Raw genomic sequence first — 23779 nt, 5'->3', positions numbered from 1 at the left:
GGGGTGGGGGATGGCTTAATGTTCAATCAGAAATTATGACAAATTTGCATAGACGCATATAATTATTAAACTTTTTAACATATTGGAATGAGCTATTCATAGTGAGAAAATGATCCAATTTGTAGAAAAAAATATGTGTGTGGATTCGCTTTCTTCATCAGGGATTCGCTGATTGGTTGATTGGCACACATCATTAGTATGGCAACGCGGCATGTGGAATGACCCTTAAGGTGCTTTCCATTAATAGGTTTGTTCTTTTTAGCTGCACTGGTGCACTAGTGCGCACTGGTGCACTAGTGCACACTGGTGCAATAAGTTAAAGTGAGACAAATATATTTTGTTTCACTCTAACTTATTGCACTAGTTCATCAGTGCTAAAAAGAACAAACCTAGTGACACACAAGTCAACACAAATCTAAAGTCTGTTCTTTTTGCACCAGTAGATGCTAAATTGATTACTTTTTTTTTATATACATATATCATATATGCATATATGCATGCATTATACATCTATTGTCAGAATGATCAGGATGATTGGCAATAGGCCCTCATCAGCTGATCGTTACGCAAACTCAACCGAGAGAGAAAAGAATACCTTCGGTTATCTCTTTTCTCTGTTTTTATCGGGCGTCGAAGCATGGCCGCTGAGTGTCGCAGTCAAAGCCGTTCTTGGGCCGTTTGCTCAATTTATTCTTATATACTCATTGATATAGATATCCGACACCGACACCGACACCGACACTAGTTATCGACTACGTTATCTACATAGTTAGCTATGGCTATGGTTACCTATTACCTACGACTAACCAACGGAGCACGGAGCACGGAGCGCGTGCGACGCGCTTGATTATACAGGATTGTGGTGTGTGTGGTATCGATGAATGAATCCTGTTGCGCAGACCGGCAACTTCATCGTAAGGTAGTCGATAAGCGTTTCGTGTTTCGTGGACGCGAGAGTGCGAGAGTGCGAGACGCGAACGCGTGGTTCGTGGCAGAGCGAATAAAATTTACCAAATTTACGAAACCTTCGCTCTCTATCGCAGCACTCAGCCGAGTCACCCTCGACCCTCGATTCATCTAATCGCGCATCATGATATATGATTGCGAATGGAGCTACAAATTTGGGCGTGAGCGTTTTTCTGTGAACTGTACATCGTGAAAGCACGTTGCGAGATAGAGAGCAGTATTTTTTCCGAGGTTTCGAGGGATAGCGTCGAGCTATCGCGACTCTTGAGGGAAAACAGGCGTGGATAAATTAGTGTGTCAAGTCCTGCTGAACTTTGTGTAGTATCGGTATCGAATGAAGGCGGTGGGCGTGTGGGGATGAACTGCACGGGAAGTGTAAAGTGAAATAAAGGCGAAGAGGTGAAGGAAGAGAAGGAGGAAGGAGGAAGGAAGATTGGGGCGCTTCCTGTGTCGGTGCCGATCGTGCCGATCTAAAGAAAAAAAAAAAAAAGAAAAAAGAAAACGTTCCGCAGGTAGAATCGCGCGATCGAATGTCTTTTCGATGTGACGAAAATGATGAAGTGTGGGAGAGAGTGGGCTTTGAGTGAAGGCTTCGATACCTCGAATCATGACAGAGGCGTTGGACGAGTAAGTATATATGTACATGATACAGAGAGCGCGCGGTTTTATTCTCTATCCTTCTCGGGACTTTATTCCATTTTCTCGAAATATTGTACATAATCGTCCTTCCCTATCTCTGTTGTTATTGCTCATTTCTTTCACGTCAAATACGATTATTTCGGTGTGCTTTTGTATGTACCTTCGTTTCCTTTCCTCTCCCTTTCCTTGTCTTGAATTTGTCTCTCCCCCTCCTCTCTCCCTTCTCCCTCCCTCCCCCCCTCTCTCTCTCACTCACTTTTTTACTTCTTTTATTTCCTCTTTCGTTTTATGTATTTTGTTTGTCGATTGTCGATAAAAATGACGCGATTTAAATTTCTCACGACAAACCTTTTTCCGAAACGTCTCGTACGAGTCGTAATATATAATAATTTATAGCATATTATTTATACTCTTTCCATTTCTCTTGCTCCAATTTGTCTTTTTATTTCCTTTTATTCAGTTCCCCCCCCCCCTTCTCTCTCTCTCTCTCTCTCTCTCTCTCTCTCTCTCTCTCTCTCTCTCTCTCTCTCTCTCTCTCTCTCTCTCTTTGCGTCTGTCTATGTATGCCTCCCATTCCTTTCTTTTCTTTTCCTCTTTCATCCCTCTAATAGTGTGTTATCCACTATTCCTGTATGGACGGTCGTTCATTCATTGAATCGATCTCACAGCTCACAGCGTGTATAACATCTGGCTAAATGTCGTCCGCGCGATATGTTCTCAACACATTCGCGTAGATACTAAGATCATATCAATTTTTGACCTCCAAAAAGCTCCAAATTTGCTCATGCATCATCGTTTGATATTTTGAAATATCTAATAGAAATTGAATTATCTCTTATTTAATATAATAAGATATATTAAATCTTGTATAATTAATATATAAAAAATTATTTAAACGTTATTCTTTCTCATAAATGACACAAATTACAAAATAATGTGTTTTGTATATATGCTCTTGAATTAAAAATTAAGGAATATAAATAACTTAACACCATTCATTATAATAGTAGTGTAGTAATTAGCAGTGTATTGTTAATAAATTATGCAGAATATCTCTTAGTATTACATGTCTTTTCGAATTCTTCAATTAATGTGAAAATAATTTTGCTTAGTAAAAAGATTAAAGAATATCATTATATTATTATTGTAATCGTTCAAACGTTTAACATTGTACATCTTTCTGTAAATAAATTTAATTAAAAGCTTATAATGATGATGATGATTAATATACGTATAGATAAATCGAGAATATAAAATAAATATATTTTTTGTATGAGGTTTTGTTTCCAAAAAACTTGATTTTGGAAGCTGACAAATGAATAATATTTTTTCTCAACATTCTTGGGTCATGCCATTTAATCTTGCATATAATTGCTACCTTGTTTCATTTGAATTACAGAAAGATGTATATATCTATTATATATATATATATATATATGTGTGTGTCTGTTATTTATTAATTTTATCAATGCGCAATATAGTAGGAATTGTTATATTGCAGTGGTAACTATCTGGTGAGGGTCCGCGCCCAGGTAATGACGAGAGATGATAGTTCAGGTGGTTGGGTTCCTTTGAGTGGTGGTGGCTTGGCAAATGTCTCGGTTAGACGTAGGATTACTTCATCAGGAATACATCAAACAAACAATACCAATGGAAACAGTATTTCTACTACAACTAATTCTGCACATCCTGTATCGAATGCGACTGTTGGTCTTCAGAGTCATGGATCTTTTAATATCTCTCCGCCTGGCGCAAATAAAAGAAAGCACGAGTATCTTATTTATGGCAAACGCATTACCGATCAATCGGTAAATCTCGTAGTTTTTTTTTAATACTTTATTATAAATTGTATTTAAGAAAATACAATCAAAAATTAATGTCTTTCTTCTCTTTCAGGTTGTCCTTAGTTGTATAATTAAAAAAGATTTTGAATATAACAAAGTGATGCCAACTTTTCATCATTGGCGAACAGGAGAAAAAAAATTTGGATTAACATTTCAAACAGCTGCCGATGCAAGAGCATTCGATAAAGGAGTTCGAACAGCAGTTGAGGAATTGTTGGAAGGTATAGCATTTTCCTTGTAAAAAATCAATTCTGAAAAATTAATAATTCAAATAAAAAAAATTGCGTTTAGAATACATCGGAGAGTTTAATATTTTTAAGTTATTATATGGTTAATCAATAATTTAATCTGTTTGCATTTTTGAAATTTTTTTTCTTTTCTTCTCTTCATGTCCATCAATACACACTTGTTATGTTTCAAATGCGAAAAGTTTAATAAAAATATTGCCAAAACAAATAAATCTATTGTCACATTTTTATTTATTATTTTATAAATCAAAATTATTTTGATGACAGAGTGGCATGCAGCTGATGTTTTTCCATTCTTTTCTGTATTTTATTTATTTTATTCTACTCTTACTCATTATTTTCAATAAAATGCTAATGTATCGCATTATAATGCGCTATATAACTATATTAAAGAAGAAAGTGCTGTGTTAAAGTCATTTATGTATCATTACAAAGTAATTCTATCTTTCGAATAAGCAGTGTGCAAAACTTTTTTTACTATATTTTATTAATTCATTTGCACTCATTATTTTGCTGCAATTTATTATATGGATTGTGCAAATGGTAAGCTAATGTATAATTATAAATGTATATTTTATCACTTTCTAAGCTCATTGTCAAACTTTATATCTTGTATAATGTAATATAGGTCTGTCTGATTTAACATTAACCACCGATGCTCCAGATGCTGGGGACGAAGATGTTTTCATGGTAAAAAAATTTATGGTTTTATTTATTAATCGAGAAAATTTAAAAAAATATTGCATTGATAAATAGAGGAAAATAAAATTAAGTTCCCTAAAATTGTAAAATTTTGCAGACTTTGAATTTGCCAGTGGAACCACCTGAGCCACGTTCTTCTTCAGACACACCTCATGGAATAGTTCGAGTACCAAATTATTCTCAATATTCAGAGCTTCACACCGATTCACACCGATCTATCCACATTGGTGGTTCTTCCGTTAAGGGTCCACCGTCGCAACATCCCTTGGCATCTGCTGCAGATATTGGATCGGATAACTATCCTTATGTGCAACTCACGACGCTTAACCATGAATATTTATATCCAATCATCGATGATCACAAAAGTGAAAGATTAGACGGACATAATACTTCCAATAGTGGAAGTTCTCTGAAGAAGCCAGATATTATAATATCACAACCTTCAAAAAATACTATGAAACGTAATGTACGTTTACGTTGCAAGCATTGTCAAGAGCTATATTCAGAACAGCATAATCCGAAAGGTTCCTGCGAATACGCTCCTGATCCAATTAGACGTGGAATTGCGAAAGTTTCTTGTTTATCATGTGCCCAATGTATGTTATATCATTGTATGAGTGACGCTGAAGGTGATTTTGCACAAAATCCTTGTAGGTAAGTTTGTAATATTTTAATTGTCATCAAAAGCAATTGTTCTCTATTATTTTCTCTATTATATATATATATATATATATATATATATATATATATAAAACAAACGTATCACATTTCAATTTTTTTTTTTTTTTGCTTTATTGTGTTACAAAAGTTTGTTTTTTAGGAATCTGTTGCAAATTAATTTTTTCGCTTGGAGATTGTATAAAAAATATTAAATTAGTTTGTATAAAAGATTGTATAAAAAATATTAAATTAGTTTTTTTAAAAAAATAATTTTGAACACAATACTTATTTAATATACACAATAATATACACAATTTTGAAACTATATATGCGTATTAGTATGTTTATATTGTTACTATAGACATTTATTTTTTTTTTTCTTTTCTTAGATCATTTCTATAACAATCTCCTTTTAAAAATATAATCGAAAATTTAATCATATAATAAATTGAATAAATTATAAAATATGAAATCATGCAGTTGTAGTACAGAAGAGGGATGTGGACGCAGATGGTTTGGTTTGGCCTTGTTATCACTGATCGTTCCTTGCTTGTGGATATATCCTCCACTTAGAGCTATACATTGGTGCGGGATGTCCTGTGGAATGTGCGGCGGGCGTCACCATCCTATGGAATAACTGGAGGAACCCTTTGATGTCTCTGCTCCGTATTCAATTGGATCAAACAACTTTTCTGCATTGTACAATGCAGTCGCCAATGTGTATGAATGTCACGATCTGAGTATGGGTCGTTGTCAGAGATATCAAAGGGGTAGACAGCTTCCGGTACATGCACTTATTCATCAGCGTCATCTTTAAAATAAAATACAGTCAAAGTGAAAAAATACCCAATTTAGCACAAGATGTCGCATAGCTCCAATATAATGTATATTCCGTACATTTTGTATATTTTATTAGAGCAAAATATGTTATTTAGTCCCACCTGTACATTAAACAATTTGTGGTAAACTAGTATTTACAGTTTGAATGATTAATCTATGGAAAGCACATCAAATGGACTCAGACCAACTATTTGTGATACATGGTGCACATTATGAGAGTGTAACTTCTGTGAGTTGACACAAAAATTAATTTTTCTGTTCTCAATTTGACTAATTTTCACACACACGCAATATTTAATGGAGAAAGATAAGAGATATAAGTATAAATAAATTTTGTTGGAATTATCAGAGTGTAGAATGTCAAGATGTATTTGATTATTGGATCTGATTCAGTTAACAACTTAACTTGCTGAGTCAATCTTTGTTAATTTGTTTTCACTCTTTATAACATCGTAAGATTAAAAAATAAATATTCTTACAAGTTTCTTTTAATAGTATGACCAATGATTGACAAATCTGACAATGTGTATGCGCGCGCGCGCGCGCGCGTGTGTGTGTGTGTGTATTTGAAGATAAATATAAAATATTTATATCTTTTGTGCGTGCACGCACACACACACACACACACACACACATATATAAAATTATGCTTTTGTAAAAAATGTTTAAGCCTCATAATTTTAGATTTACATTAATATATTCATTTTTTTACATTATAAATTATAAAACTATATTTTATCACATAGAAAAAGAGCACATATAATATCTTCACATATGTCATTTTTAATATAAAATATTAATATAACACATGATATTCTTTTTTAAAGCCACTTTTTATTTAAACATAATTTTCTGTACTACTTGTTATTTAATAATATTAAAATCCCTGTAAATATCAATGATAAATATTATTTGTGATTTTATAAAGTATCGTCATATATAGAAGTTCATTCTCATAATATTTGCCTTTACTTTTTACTAATTCACGTTTAGTACGCGCGCTGGCACGTGTGTTGTGTGGTATTGTGTGTGTGTGTGTGTGTGTATGTATGAGAGAGAGAGAGAGATTTATATAATAAATTAACATATTTGTACTATACTTTATATTGTAGATGTATACAGAATGTTACTAAAATATTTTGATAGAAAAAAAGGTTATATCAAGCTCAAGAAAAGAACATATATACAAAATTTGTTAAAAAATTTTAGTAACATTCAGTATATATATTAGATTTATACATAAACTATACAAGCTATTTTCTCGGAAATTAGCAGTAAGATAGCAAATTCATGCTCTTTATACATAAAAAAAATTTATCTCGTACATATACACACACGCACACTCATACGTTATTTAATTTAAAAATATAATAAAAATGTCTCTCTGTTTAAAATGTTGAAAGAAATGATATATTGCTAATTTTAATAGCTACCGAGAAAACAACTTGTAATATTTTATGTAAAGTCTGTATATATAGAAATGTATAAAATGTTTCAAAACCACATGTCCTTTTAATCACAGCTTTTTTGACCAATTTAGAGATGATGTTTCATTCACAATGGATTTCATTATTTAAGTGTATTTAAAACATTTTTAACATTACATGTCTTTGCGATGTTATAAGTATAACGTAAATTAAAATCCATTATAAGTGTGTAGCATGTAAATTAAGATTTCTGCAACCATATTGGATTATAACATGAAAAGCAAAATATCTTATAGAATTCTTGTTGTATTTTATATGTAATTTTTTACATATAATCTTTGTATTTGATAAGTCTAGATTTATAAAATAAAGACTATCTTTTCTGTTTGTGTATTAATAAATAGCTGTATTTTATCAATTTTAGTCACAAGATTTATTCCTAATGGAATATAAGACACATGTGACTCATTTACGCACTCAGTTAGATCATAAAGGATAATTGAAAGAGTTAAATCCAACTAATTTTATTCCAACATAAATTTTACCAATCTATATTATCGAATAAGAGTGAGTGAAAGAACTTGTTTATTTCATATAGTGCAACAAATAATTGTAACTTTTCGCTTCTTAAATAATCCAATATGGCTACAGTAAAAATTCACAGAATCTTGAAGAATACAAATAATTATCTTTTTTCTCCTCAACGCAAAACTTACATTGGGATAATAATAAGTAAATAGACTTCATTTGTTCTCAAGTATATATTCTTATTTTTTTTAAATATGAGAAATGCAATAAAAGTATAAAACATTATATATTTGATAGAGAACTTTTGTTTGACTGTTTAAAATAGAAAATTTCACCATATTTTTTATTTGATATGATGATTCAATTTGAATAATGAGGTGTCTATTTATTTATGTTACCCTAATATAGTTTGTGTATGTGTCAGAAGTACTTTATTTTCTAGTTAATTATTCGAAAATAAAATAGATATTTGAACATTTTAGTTAAGAAATATCAATTTAAAATAAACCAAAAGAATCTCTGTAATAAAAAGGATATTTTAAGGTTTTTGATGTGTGTAACTATTATAGTGGCACAATAAGAAAAAAATGACAAATCTACACAAAACAATTAATTGAAAATTTAGAACAAATTTTGTATGTGATATTGTTTTTGAGAGAATCGATTTTGAAGATTGGAAAAATTAATTTCTCATCTCTAACTCTTACAATTAGATTGGCGCGTCAGACTTTGGTATATGTATGTTCCGTATATGTTCATCCGCGTAAATATTGTAAGTATCGTTATATTCCAAATGAAAAAATTTGTGTAACGTTTAAACATAATTAAGAACAAATGTCACTTATTCATTACATATTTTATCGAAATATTATTTGGATAAATATAATACTTTTTTATTTTTCTTTTATTCTACTTAAACATATTTAGTTATATTGATATTCAATACAATCCCAAAACTGTAGTCAACTATTGTGGAGATTCCTATAGAATATCAGAAAAATAAATTCGATTCAATCAGTAAAAAGATTTTTATATGAGATAACATCATTCACAAAAATTTATGTTATCTATAATAAGAATTTAAAAATACTCTTGGGATATTATATAGTATTCCACGCGCCAATCTAAAAGTTAAGCTCGATAGATTTTTAATGACCTTGTGTAATGTCACATCTGTTAGCAGCAATATTCCCAAGTATAACAAATCAGATAAAATTATCCTTCAAAAAAAAGCAGAAAAACAATAAACAAAAAGTCTAACAATAAGTTAATTTCATGTGGCATATGTAAAATATCAAAAGTACATTTTTTTTTCTTAGAACATTATTGTTTAATTTTCAAAAATTATCTTTATGAAAGAGAATTTTTGTGTGAAAAACGTACATGTAACGTACGAATTTTAATGTAGATATTTATTCTGCAAGTCTCATATTTGATCAGAAATTTCAAATGTTGTCTTGCGCATAGATAGTTTTATATTACAAGTGTGCTTATTGTATCTTCGAATTTTATAATAGAAACTTTGTTAATATTGTTGATATCAGATTGTTTATTGCTATAAAAATTACAAAATTTTATGTAAATTGCACATATTACTGTTAATTTGAAGTATTTGGCTGGTATATATTTGTAATATAGTATAATTACTTGTATATATAATATTTTATTAATGGTGGAAAATATTTTTTTAATACACACACACATTATATATATATATACACACACACACACACACACATATATATATATACATATATAGAATATATAGTTCCATTTTATATTGTACAACAAATATATTTCTGAAACTATTTATATTTTAAAACAATATAAGTTGGAATAAAAATTATAGATATAAATCCTGTGATTAACATAGTTTTGTTCCATAAAACGATTTTGAGACTTCTACTTTTTTTTAAGAGAAGCAAATTTTTTTTACACATTAAATTTATAATTTACATATATAATTTACACATATATATGATTATCATATATGATTCTTGTATATATATTAATTTTACTGATTATTGTTCGTACAAAAATATTGAAGTAAAAACATTAAAAAATCTATAATTATCAATATACTATATTAATTATTCTGTAAAAAATATAGAGAATTTAGTGGAAGAGTATATATGTATATAAGTACTTTATAAAATATTCCAAATTTTATGTCATAATAATATATCAAAATAAATTATGAAATATCTTTTAAATTTTTGTTTTATAATTTTTTACCTTAATACTTTTACATGTGAAATAAAAATGAGGAAAATTATTACACGTGTATTAGTGCACACGACACACACACACACACACACACACACATATATATATATATATATATATATATATGAGTTTCAAAAAGTTTAAATTGCGGAAATGTCTTGAAATAAAACCGTGCTGACTATATAAGAGAAATATGTTTCTGTAATTTTTATTCTAAATATATATTTTTTTAAGTGAATAATTTGAGAAATAATTAATTGAACAATTTAAAATGGGATGTCCTACATACACAAGTACAAAGCTAATTTTCTCGACAAGTATGTTGTGATAAAATATACCAAATGAAAAAAATTGTGTGATAATTCCTACAGGCGTAAATGTAGGTGAGCGTATGGACTTTTATTTAAATTGCTTTAATAACAAAGCAAATATGATAATGTGATCGCAAACTAAAAGATTCAACACATATGTTTGTAAAAAACTAGAATATAATGTATGAGATAGAAATACAAATTATACACACACACATACACATAATACACACACACACACATAATACACACACACGCGCACATATACAATATAATAAAGTCTGTATGATAATATTGGTTGTCGATGATAATAAAATAGCTAAGAAAATGAGTCGGAATATATATATATATATATATATATATATATATATATATATATATATAAATGCAAAAGGGAGGATTTTATATATAGAGAGTGAAAGCAAAAAGAAAGAAAAACAGAGAAAGTCAAAAGAGATAAAAAGTGATTAAAAATTATCAAAATTAAAATTATTTAAATTAAAGATTAAAATTATTAAAAAGATTATTAAAAACACACAGAAGAAAAAAAAGATAGAAAAGAGAATAAAAGCACAAAAAGAAAACAAAATAAAAAAAGGAGAAAAGCAAAAGAAGAATATAAAGAGAATAAAAATGAGTAAAGAGATGGAGAGGGAAATAAACAATATATCATGCATGCATGTTACATATATGCGTGAAGAAATAAATATAGAAAAGAACATAATTAAAGAATGCAAAATGTAAATGCAGGATATTCTATATCTTATTTATATATATTATTTAGTGTACTTTTCAGGGTATACCAAAAATCAACTCTGAGCTATAAAAAGAATTATATTATTTTCATAGTCAAGAATATGGTATCTCAACAGTACTTAGATTATCATTGCGATCATTGAGAAAGAATGAAGAATTAAGGCTCCTGGGTGCTCACCGCGGCCATATTGGATTGTGACGTCAGAAGCGAGAAAGCACACACTGAAAATTCTTAGATGCCATTTTTTAATGAAAAGATATTTCAATTAAACAGCACTTTAGATGGCTTTAGCACACTCTTAAAAAACCCCAAAAACTATCCTTTTCCCTTTATAATCAATCAACAGCTGTAAAATGATCGAGTTATCAAACTTTGACATGCGGAATGACTGCGCATGTGCAAAGACCAGACAGACTGGGCTTCATAATATTACATTTTACAGCTGATTGATTATAAAGGGGAAAGGATAGTTTTCGGGGGTTTTTAAGAGTGTGCTAAAGCCATCTGAAGTGCTGTTTCATCGAAATATATTTTTATTTCGAAATGGTATCTAAGAAATTTTAGCGTGTGTTTTCTCGCCTCTGACGTCATGATTTTGACATGGTCGACAAGGAGCCAGGAGCCTTAAAGTGTTTTGATAAATTAATAAATTTATGTGTTACACACACACACACACACACACACACACACACATTGTAATAATATTAGCATTGTATAATATTAGCATTTATCAATTAATAAGTTTAAGTTTCTTTAAGTGATATTTAATCAAATAACACATATAAAGGCATCTGTTAAAAAATCTTTAATATTGTAATTAATTGCGCAACGGATATTTTTATCATGTTTCTCTATATTAAAGAAAAAATGGTTTAAATTTCTTCTAAGAAACTGTAACTTTGTAAGATTTCATTTCTGGGATATCCTGCATGTATATTAATCATGTTTGCATTCATGAATAAACAAACAATAAGTTTAAAAGTTCTCAAAGAAAATGAGAAAATGTTTATGGTGCCTGTTTGAAGAGAATAAAATATCTTTAATATTTGTGGCAGCATATATTAAGTTTGAAAACTAATCGGATATTTTGTATTAATTATATGTAAATGCTGCAAGGAAAAAGAGAAGATTTTTAATTTGTGGATATACATTATATCATAAATGTTAAATCTTGTAGAAAAAAAGATATGTACCCCTTATAAAATCTAGATATATAAGAAATAAATATATTGCATTATAAAGAAACGTTTTTTATGCACATACACAACACACATAAATGACATTTGTTATTTTTAAAGTTTCTGTATATTTATTTTATGTACGATAATAGTTTTACATATATGTATAAATACACACAACGAGAAGAGATGACGCATTAATTTCCATAATTGTGCTATTTATTATGAAAAACATACACATGTACAAATGAATAATATTAATTACAAATATAATATTTACATGCTCGACTTGGTTGGATGAAAAAAAAAATTAACCAATAGCTTTTTAATGCGGAGTTGGGGTATGTCCATCCACATAGAAATTTCTAGTTGCCTTCGGTAACTCTAGTTCTATACCATCCAATTCTTTAGTCAAAATTATTTGACAACCTAAAAAAGAAAAAGGATTTATGCGGATGGATGCGTACTTGCGGGTGTGTGGCTAAATTCCATATCAGGTTGTAAACAAATAATTAGAAAATAATTTTCTCTTTTCTCTCTTCATATTAAAAATAAATTTCTTTTGCACTTGAAATACATTATTTTTGGTCACACATTCACACACATTCTGCTTCAATAAAATAAATTTAAATATTTAAATATCAAAGATTTATTATATATATATATATGTATGTATATATATATATATATATATATATATATATATATATATATATGATAGTAAATCTTGATAAATTATCACAAGGTCTGTGCAGTTTAAAAGAGAAAAAGCTACTTTTCCAGATACAAAACATTTAAATATGTTATTTTAGGAGTGAGCATTAAGATTGCAAATAATAAATGTTGCTATACCCAGCCTAGAATTTTCCTTCAGAAAAGGTGCTAAATCTAAGAGATCTTCTTCTTTTTCCTCAGGAACTGGAAGTTTATCCATATAATCATGATGTACATATACATGACAAGTTGTACATGCTAAAGAAGCCTCGCATGCTCCTTCCATTTCAATCCCATATCTATGAGCCAAATAAAGTACGTTATCTCCTACTTTTCCTTTTATTATAAACTTTTTGCCTTTCTTGTCGATAAAAGTGACATTAACTCTGAAAAGATAATCAATAAAATACTCCTTTCTTCTTCATTTATATTACTTTTTTTACACAGTTTAGAAAATTATATAAATTTAATCAATACTGCAATAAGTATGTTAATAAGTAGCAATACTATAATTAAATTATTTATAAATTTTTATAAATATGTAGACCGACCACACATGGCAATATACATGCATACATACATATGCTGGTGTGTGTGTGTGTGTGTGTGTGTACACACACACATATATATTAATAGTATATAATAAATTAATAAAGATTATAATCAAAAACTTAATATTAACAAAGTTCTTTCACCAAAAAAATTATAATAATAATAAAAAATCGTTTTTTATAACTGAAAAATTTATGTTAATAAGAATTTATTCCTTTTAATATTAAATCATACATATAACATATAGAAATATAAATTTTATTAATTTTGATTCAAGTAGCATATACAAACATAAACAATTAAAAAATATACACTTTTCTCTTATTTCTTCAACTATAAAAAAAATGCATTTTATATAAAATAAATATATAATTATATAAAATATCAGTATGCGATAGATTTGTTCATTACTTAAAAAAACCCTATAAAGTGTAAAAATATATTTATTTTACCTACATATCAGCCTCTGTTTCAGGATCTTGCATTTCATATTCACCATGAAACATACCTATAAGAATATTTGTTTCAGTTTCACTTTACAATGGATAAATATTTAATTTAAACATTAATTTCTACTCTCATCTTAAATGTTGACGAAAATATATTATATCGGTTTGATGGTTTCTGTTTTTGAAAAAGTGTTTGAAATATTAAAATTGTTGATCAATATGTATGAGAAATGTAATTAACCTTTAAAATTAATATTTTAAGATTAAGAAATCTGTCGTATCGATGAAATACAGTTTGATATGTGTATAATATAATTGTCATTAGTATGCACAATTAAATCATAAACACTTTTTTTTTTTAAGCAATGGGTTAAGAACGAGGATTGAACTTTGCTATGCATAATAAAAGGATGATGATTTATAGATATTGTGTGCAAAGTTGTTTACAATCAGCAAACTAATCTAGATCCATGAAATTAATCAACTAATTAATCTCTAGTATTCTACTTTCCATATGTAGCAAAGTAAATTATAAAAACATCTCTATATTTCCATCCGTATATATATCTTTACACATGTTTAAATCAATATAATCTCAATGATCGTTATAATCGATATGATAAATTTCATAACTTTGAAAGACATAATTTTTTACGATTAGTCACTCTTTTCAAAACGCGATGATTTAACTTTTCGAATCTTATTTTTCGTATAAAGATTAATCGAATAATTGTATTTTCGTCTAAATTTAAAGTAAAGGGCTTATATTAAATATTTATCCACGATATTATCCATACTTACATTTAGATGTATGCATTTTTTGGTTAGATATCCTAATCAAATGGTTTATAGGTACATTTCTTTGTTTCAAGCAGAATGACAATGATCGCAGTATAAATGCCATATTTAATATGATTTAATATTTTACAATCTTGAGACATTCGTATGTATTAATCCATTGCAATGACCTTCATCGATAACACAATGCTTTTGTATGTACTATGTATACATATATCTGCACCGAGTGCCGAGTGTAAAGTAAGGTGCGCACGTAGAAAAGAACTATGGCCGGTATTCATAGTCCGTTCTTATATTTAAGATCGTCTTAAGACCTCGTTTAACCAATCAAATGCTCGCATAGCATCTCTTGATTGGTTGAACGAGATCTTAAGATGATCTTAAATATAAGAACGGACTATGAATACCGGCCTATGTGCTCTTTGCGTCTCTCTCACGCTACACGCTACACATATGTATGCTTCCGTTCGAACGAGAGAGAACGCAAGGAAACAAAACCAAGGAAACAGAGTGTGTCCTTTTCCACGTGTACATACCGTATACTTTATATTTATTTTTTTTTCAGTTTTTTATCAGTTCAGCTAAGAAGGACAGACCTAATAATTGACTTTCTACTGAATAAAGTGCTTGAATTTCTGCTGAATGAAATTTGAGTTTTTTCTTTCAATATATTAACCCTTTCGTAGAGAAAGTGAGTGAGTGAGATATACTCTTGTCTATTACATATTATACATTTTCCTATGATTTCAGTCTACATGGGCGTGTGTCATTATGTAAAATAAGACATTTTGAATGATAATAATTAATAATTCGTTAATGTACACAACACAGAAATACTTGAAAGTGATTCTTTCATGATATGTAGCTTTGATTTAATTAGATATTAGATGCAGATTGTATATGTATAACCAAACATGTGTGAATAACTGATGTGACAATTTATCATCACTTTATTAATATTTATTATACATAGAATTTTATGCTTACAGTTTTTATTTACGTAAAAATACATACTGTTATTATTTTTGCATCATGCTAATTAATTATTATTTAATTTCACAAGTTTATTCATATATTTCTCAAAAATATACTTTTAATATTAATTCCATGTGATATTAATTAATTCAAACTGAATTGTGTGCGAGAGAAATATATATATATATATATATATATATATATATATATATATGCATAAATCGCGAGTAATCATAAAAAGAGTGAATTTATAACAAAACTCTTCATTCTTGATAAGATACTTCGTTGAACTTGTAAGTAATTTTTTATTCACGCTCTTGACACCAAATATATGCATTGTCGAAAAGTCGCTGCCACGGTGACGAAGCTTCCCAGTTCCAATCTATTGGTTTCCAAGGCCATTGCCACATTTGTGTACACCTTTCCGGATGTGGCATCATCGCCAAATGTCGACCATTTTTAGAGCAAACACCGGCTATGCCATTTACACTACCGTTTGGATTCATAGGATAACGTTCAGTCGGGTTGCCGTAATCGTCCGTATACCTAATATAAAAATATAATGCATAAACAAAAAGAATGTTTCTAAAAACAATTTTTTATTTTTTATGTTTTAACACGGATGCGGATGTGTAATCTTTAATCATACTAATAAAAAAAAATATACAAACATAAAATGCAGCAAATGTTTTCTTTTTCATTATAGCTTTTTAAAATTGTGAAAAGAATATTTAGTGATTATATATTTTTATTACAAATGCTGCCATTCTCGAAACATGACAATAATAAGTTTCTTTAAGTTAAGAAAAAAAACTACGATTATTTCTCATATAGGAATGATATGCCATCTATGACAAGACTATCATTATGCTGTTAAATATTTCCTTAAAAATTTATAAAACTTTTACTTTTAAGTTACATGATACGAGATAATTTTTATCTTTTTTTGTCTATTAGATATCTTTCTCTAAAAATAAACTTTAACAAAAATTGAAATCTCTTACAATGATAATGTTTTTTTTTCACATATTTTCATGAAAACAATTGTCTTTAAAATAATTCGCCTATTTAAACCATATCATTAAAATGATTAAAATATAAAAAGCATACCTGATTGGTAAGCAGTTATTACTCTCAAGAGATTTTACAACCTCCTCGCGAAAAATAAACCTGCCTTCTCCATGAGCCACCCATATGCCAAGAATGCTATCCTCCATTCCTTTTAACATGATCGACGGCGAGCTCTCGATCTTAACAGTGCTCCATCTACATTCGAATCTTTCCGACAAATTATGATCCAAATAAATTCCCCCGTTTTTTTCGATGTCTTCGTCACCTACCCATCCTAGCAAACTCATCAATTGACAGCCATTACAAATTCCCAAACTAAAAGTGTCTTCGCGAGCGACGAATCGTTGTAACTGTTGACGTAGAGATGGATGAAAGAGGAAGCTGGCTGCCCATCCCTTGGCAGAACCGCAGACGTCGGCGTAACTGAAGCCACCGGGAAAGATGATACCTCTGAAAATCTCCAGGATGACATAATCTTTCAGCAGATCTTGCATCGTAATGTCCCAAACGTCGAAGCCAGCTTCCAATAGAGAAGCGACCATCTCTCTGTCTCCGTTAATACCTTCTTCTCTTATCACGGCTACTTTGATATTCTTTGACGGATTCTTTAATATCGAATGAGACCTAACGCGCACGGGATCGAAACTCAGACGGTAAGCGGGAACAGTTCGTTCCCGTAGCTTAGAAAATTCTTCCAAGGCGCAGGTGACGTTTGTCTGATGGCACTCGAGCTGGTAACTGGTCTCTTCCCAAATACTCATCGAATCGATTACCGTTGTTTTTAGCACGATATTACCGCGTATCTTGACGATCACTTCCGAATTCATTCCAAAGTCGGTGGATTTTCCGATCAAGTACACGGGAGCTCTGTAGCGCTGAAACATTTCCATCGCTTCGTCACGATATTTTTCGTCAATCTCCAGTATCCAGCCAATCTCCTCGGAAAATAAAATGTCAATGGCAGATGCAGATTTGTGAGTTATGTCAACATTTATCCCTGAAATTCCGGCAAAGCACATTTCTAGGAGGCATGTGATCAGTCCACCGTCGCTGACATCATGACCGGCGAGGACCTTTTTATCGGCGATTAATTGTTGCGTGGCATCGAAGGCGTTTCTGAAAGTTTGCGTATCTTCGACATCCGGTACGTCGTCGCCCAATTGATTATAGACTTGAGACAGAGCCGTTCCACCGAGTCGACTTTTCCCACAAGACAAATCGATAAAGAGCAAGTAACTTTGTCGTCCTGCAGCAGGAGCCTTGAAGTCCGGGGTAATTACTCGGCGAATGTCGGGACACGGCGCGTAACAAGACACGACGAGAGCGCCGGGTGCCTTGACGACATCCTTCCCGACACGCGTGGCCATACTGAGAGAATCCTTGCCACCATCGACCGCGATTCCGAGTTCCTTCATCAGTGAACACATCGCCGAACAGGCTTCGTAGAGCGCCGCACCTTCGCCTGGAAGTTTCGCCGGCCACATCCAATTGGCGCTGCACTTGACGTCCCGTAGATTGGTGATACGCGCGAACACTAGGTTACTGAGAGCCTCGGCAACCGTCATTCGAGCGCCAACCGCTTCATTCACCAGTCCTTTAATCGGTTGTTCGCCGATAGAAGTCGCGATACCTTCTACGGAAAAGTGTGAAATGGCTACCACTGCAACGTCTGCCAAAGGAGTGTGCAATGGACCGACACACTGCTGCTGGGCCACCAAGCCCGTTACGCAACGGTCCACCTTATTCGTTAGATACCTAAAGAACGTGATATCAATTCTTTTACTTTTTCAATGTTGAGTTTTTTGCATATAAATGCAAATAAATGACAATAATAAAAATATATGTATAAAAAAATAGAAGCACATAGCAAATGGGAAAAGCGTGCACGAGCGAGGAACCCCAGCATTTATACAACAATAGCGAGATTCTATTGTAAAATGTAATAAAACAAAATATACCGCTTGCTAGCCACCGAAGGTAATCGAAGAACTCTGTCCAAGGCGTTAAGAACTGTCAGTCCATCGGGCAACTTGATGAGAAACCTCTGCGGCGATATCTTCTCGAGATGGAAAATCTTACGAGGCATTTTTCCAAGAATAACTTCTAGATCCAGATTCACCGGATGCTTGCTGCCATCCAGGTTTCCGTCTTCGTTATTAAGATACTTTGAATGTTCGCAATTTTCTTCCTCGGAAACGATGATTTTTCCATTCCCAATGACAGTGCCAACGAAATTGATGGGGCATTTCTCACGCGTGGCGATTCTTTTTAATAAATCGGCGTCCTTCGGTTTACATAGAATTGCGTTGCTCTCTTGATATTCCGCGCCCCAGAGCTCTAATGTACTGATACTAGGATCGCCGAGATCAAAATTCTTAGTAAAGATTGCGGCACCGGCGGGCTCCACCAGTTCCTTGAGGACGTTACCGTTACCACCGGCGCCTTGATCGTGAATACTGAGGATCGGATTGCTATCCCCTAATTCCGTGCATGCACGCACCACGCGATTTAATTTCTGTTCCATTTCGGGATCACCGCGCTGCACGGCACCAAAGTCTAGCTCGGTACTGTTGTCACCCTGTACCTCTACGGAACTCGCTGCACCACCACCTACGCCGATTCGATAGACAGGTCCACCGATTTTCGCCACTTCCATACCTCGTTCTGCTGGAACCTGACAAGGAAGACAGCTAGTGTTCAATAAATGATATAACGATATAACTGTTTTTCCAGCAAAAAGATATAATAATTCCTTACAAAGTGATAAAAAGAACAAATCTGAAATAATTTCTTTAAAATTTGAAATAATTTTTACATATATAGATTTTAAGTTAAACATGTGTAGATTAAGCTATATATTTATTTATTAATGAGGAACAAGAAATTCCTTAGGCATATATTATCAATTTAGTGTAATAGTATACATTATCGAATACGAGTAATGGTTAAAAAAATTATTTATTTATATCATGTATAGCGCAAAAAAATTGCTCATTTTTTACTTTTAACATTATAACTCAATATGGTAGTAGGTAATAAGGGACAAGAAATACAACATAAATTTTAATAAAAATTAATAATGCCGAGATGAGTGGTCTAAAAAAATTAATAATTGTTGCAAGATAGGCTATCTACAATACTTGAATAAACTTTAGAGAATCTTGCCTTATTAGTTAAATTTGCATCCATCGTTCCTAATCCTCCGCTGAACATTATAGGCTTGATCCATTCTCGCCTCTCTCCCGCGATATTCGTTGCTCCATAAGAACGCGCAAAGCCGGACACGACAGGCTCCCCAAATTTGTTCCCATAATCGGAAGCGCCGTTACTCGCTTCGATTATGATCTCTAACGGCGATGCCATGTTACTGGGATAAATTGCATCCTTTTCCTCCCATGGCAAATCATAGCCTGCGAGAGAAGAATGAAGAAGATGTATTTAAAGCAATTCAATGTTGCATATTTAAGAATAGTCTATTTCTATTTAATAAATACAATATCTGATTAATTTTAGTTTTTTATTCATAAACGTAAACGAATAATCTGTAACCCAAGATTGGACATGTGGAAAAACCAGCATTATATACATATATACAAGGATGGGTTCAATTTGGTTGGTTGGTTCAATTATCAAAATATAATATATATATATATATATATATATATACACACACACACACATACACATACCTGGAACATAAAGATTGCCAACACTGTAACCTGCAGTGCCCGCTATGTAATTTCCTCCTCTACCAATTGCTTGAATGTCTCTTAGTCGCCCTCCAGTCCCTGTTGTGGCACCACTATTATAATATTATTTATATTTCAGCAAAGCATATATAAATAAAGAATTTATATATTAATATGTATATAATTTATTAATACACACACACACACATATATATAAAAATTTAAATATATTAAATTGCTCAGTACCCCCTCCCCCCCCCATAATATAAGCTTGATCGTTAATATTTAATAAAAAAAGAAAAAAGAAAAAATTCTACAGATTAAATTCAAAATTATAAATTACAATAAGATGACATATTATATTTAAAATTTATAGACTATTTCAATTGTCAGCATACTTGTCTTTTAAATTTGTTATCATTCTGCATCGGTACTTGAGAGATTTAAAGCTCATATACAATTTTTAAATTAAGATAAAAACACACCGCATAAACATGTGATTAAGTCATCTTTAACTTGAAATTTTACTTATTCATTATGTAACTTAAATTTACCTAAAAGGAGCCACACCAGTTGGAAAATTATGCGTCTCTGCTGTAAAAATGAGATGCTGCTTGATGTCTTTCAGATTAAAATTGCTACATTTGTGAGTTTCTACAGGACGCAGGACAGGGACTTGAAATCCTTCTATAGCACTACTGTTATCGCTAAATTTAATTACATTATTTGGATTCGAATAATTTTGCGTATCCATAACCATGTCGATTAAGGATTGTTTTTTTTCTTCGCCGTCCAAAATAATGCGTCCCTTAAAGAACCAGTGGCGACTGTGTTCACTATTAGATTGGGCAAGGTCGAAACATTCTACGCTTGTTGGGTTGCGTTTTAATTTCTGAAGAAACAATTTTGTATAAAAGTCTAAATCCCAGTCATCAAATGCCAAACCTGCGAAATAAAATTATAGAATAAAAGAATTGATATATAATTTGAAAAAACATAGAGAAAGATAACAAATTATTCATGGTGAATAAAAATCTGTACACCAATTTGCTAACACAAAAGAAATGTAATTTATGTAATCTCTTCATCATTTCCAAGATATTTTAATACTGCCATCTATCCCGCTCACTCTTGAGCTTCTATTTTCATAACAATTACACGCTTCTTAAATTTTAGATGTTTTTATTTTTAATCCAAAGAAAAAAAAGCCCTAAAAGTTTAATCTTCTTTAATCGCACACATATACATTCTACTCACCCAATTTCAAATTAACTTCTTGCAAAGCTTTCCTTCCTTCTTTGATTAAATCAACTTGAAACCATTTCTCTGGCCTAAAGCCATGATCAAATGTTTCGATGGGTTTTACGTATCTACATTCTGTCATTCTATCTCCCAATACATCTACAATCTATGAAATAATATGTTTAGCATTATTCCAAACAAAACAGATTGTATAATATATTTAGTACATTTAATATTTTTAATCATCAATGAAATTTATCACCGATAGTCAAGACAATGTAAAAAATATACATACATCGCTTTCTATTTTCTTGTCGAATGTCCCTTTAAACTTGATGCAATATCTAATTGCCATTTCTACCCTTGTGACTTTATTCAATTTTACAGATTTACAAATGGAAACTACATTAGTAGAAAATGCTGTTGAGAAGTTCAACCTATAACAGAAAATTGTTTTATAAAAATCATGAGAAATTGATTTTTATAGTCAGGAATAAAAAAGACACAATTATGTATTGTGTACACAAACTTTTACCTGGGTCCAATTTCAATAACAGTAGCATCATCTTGAATATTATTGAACACACTGTTATATTTCAAGCATTCTCGTTCGAAGGGGGGTGCCAAGATCCACTTTAATACGACTTCCTCTTCATCCTGGAGCGGCTCGGTGATCTGCACGTAATAACACGATTCTGTCGCAAGATCGGTCACCGAGGTCTCGATTTCCGACACTTTGTGTAGTTTACTTTTCAGCTGGCCTGCCTTCAATCCGGGCACCTTGTAAAATCTTAAGATGCGCATCTTCGAAAGAGAAAGGTATATAATAACGAGAGAAAGAGAGAGAGGGAAAGATGCTGACAAATTGTACGACAGACACGCCGAAACTATTCAAGATTACAGATATATCGAGTTGATGTAGAGCTTCAACCATCTCATTACTCATTACTCGATGATAAATAGAGTGATAGCGCGTATATCATTTATTTGTATCTGTGAAGCAAGAGATGTTTATTATTTATGTCATTTATTACGATCTGAAAGTCTACTCTGAACAATTGAGAAAAAGCAAAACGATAGGAAAATAAATTATAAAAACCTACATAATTCGATCAGTAATTCAATATTTTTCAAGCATATAACACGATGTATATTTTTTTTTTAAATAATGGTATTTGCTTTGAATTACCAATCCTAGGACGAACTTGAGAGTCTTTGATCGTTTTCATAAAGCTGATCATTATATATATACACATATATACATTTTATACACATATACTATACATATTGCGATTTTTCAATCTTCGATAGTATCGCAATAAAATTATTTAAAAACACGAGATTTTCAAAATTTCTCTATTACAAAGTTTTAATTTTTAATGTAAATTAAGAAACAAACTATAATTTTATGTTTGTGTAAAAGAATAATTAAAAAAAAATATATTTTTTAATTTTTATTCTCTATGATGACGAAAAGGTCATTGATTGCTATCGATTGTTTGTCGCTTTATGTCTTGTGACGCTCGTACAGCTAACTGCTTCACGCGATATCAGCAAGTTGCTTCATAATTGCTTCATCGACGTTGAAAATATAATATAAAGGTTATCGCGAGGTCGACAGAGGTAGTGCCTTTAAATATATAACATCTGAAACTTGTATATATCTAATATAAATTAATATATCAATATATACATATATATATATATATATTTATATATAACTTCATTAATATATCTATAAAATTAAAACTCGTATATACCACAGTGAGCCATGAAATACGTAATTTTTATAAATATTTTATATATATATATATATATATACCGGGTGTCCCATTTTAAAGGACCCACTCAAATATCTCAGAAACACTGCGTTAAATCGAAAAATGTTTCCTACAAAAGTTGTAGGGTTTCGAGGGGGACATAACATAGTAATATTTATATGACCTTGGGCGGCGCCTCCAAG

At 31.0% G+C, this 23779-nt stretch overlaps 3 protein-coding genes across 6 annotated transcripts; 1 reads left to right on the top strand and 2 right to left on the bottom strand.

Annotated features, from left to right (window-relative positions):
• The first annotated feature begins 658 nt into the window (after nt 1-658).
• Nucleotides 659-11852, top strand: Spred (Sprouty-related protein with EVH-1 domain). 3 transcript variants are annotated; one of them, XM_083043364.1, is made up of 7 exons: nt 659-1593; nt 3107-3413; nt 3502-3670; nt 4229-4240; nt 4326-4387; nt 4497-5053; nt 5540-11852. In XM_083043364.1, the coding sequence occupies exons 1-7, from the start codon at nt 1574-1576 to the stop codon at nt 5694-5696; spliced, it is 1284 nt and encodes a 427-aa protein (XP_082899490.1). In that variant the 5' UTR covers nt 659-1573; the 3' UTR covers nt 5697-11852. The 3 variants fall into 3 exon arrangements, with proteins under 3 accessions (XP_082899490.1, XP_082899492.1, XP_082899491.1); XM_083043366.1 differs by lacking the exon at nt 4229-4240 and having other exon boundaries at nt 4362-4387; XM_083043365.1 differs by lacking the exon at nt 4229-4240 and having other exon boundaries at nt 666-1593.
• A 671-nt stretch (nt 11853-12523) lies between these two features.
• Nucleotides 12524-15203, bottom strand: Fdx1 (Adrenodoxin-like protein 1, mitochondrial Ferredoxin 1). 2 transcript variants are annotated; one of them, XM_083043368.1, is made up of 4 exons: nt 14843-15203; nt 14049-14100; nt 13179-13339; nt 12524-12755 (listed from the first exon to the last, which is right to left on the bottom strand). In XM_083043368.1, the coding sequence occupies exons 1-4, from the start codon at nt 14943-14945 to the stop codon at nt 12652-12654; spliced, it is 420 nt and encodes a 139-aa protein (XP_082899494.1). In that variant the 5' UTR covers nt 14946-15203; the 3' UTR covers nt 12524-12651. The 2 variants fall into 2 exon arrangements, with proteins under 2 accessions (XP_082899494.1, XP_082899493.1); XM_083043367.1 differs by having other exon boundaries at nt 13179-13426; nt 14843-15196.
• Nucleotides 15204-15854: 651 nt separating this feature from the next.
• Pfas (phosphoribosylformylglycinamidine synthase) lies at nt 15855-22768 on the bottom strand. The gene is made up of 9 exons (XM_083043363.1): nt 22352-22768; nt 22112-22253; nt 21832-21982; nt 21129-21519; nt 20575-20687; nt 20051-20295; nt 18844-19559; nt 16925-18640; nt 15855-16360 (listed from the first exon to the last, which is right to left on the bottom strand). The coding sequence occupies exons 1-9, from the start codon at nt 22618-22620 to the stop codon at nt 16120-16122; spliced, it is 3984 nt and encodes a 1327-aa protein (XP_082899489.1). The 5' UTR covers nt 22621-22768; the 3' UTR covers nt 15855-16119.
• Nucleotides 22769-23779: the final 1011 nt, after the last annotated feature.

This window comes from Prenolepis imparis, unplaced genomic scaffold (assembly GCF_030444845.1).
Source record: "Prenolepis imparis isolate NDT839.2.m4 unplaced genomic scaffold, iyPreImpa1.0 SCAF_7, whole genome shotgun sequence".
In the NCBI taxonomy this organism is placed as follows: domain Eukaryota; kingdom Metazoa; phylum Arthropoda; class Insecta; order Hymenoptera; family Formicidae; genus Prenolepis; species Prenolepis imparis.
Note: the sequence above shows the minus strand (reverse complement) of the source record. Positions and strands in the feature narration are given on the sequence as shown.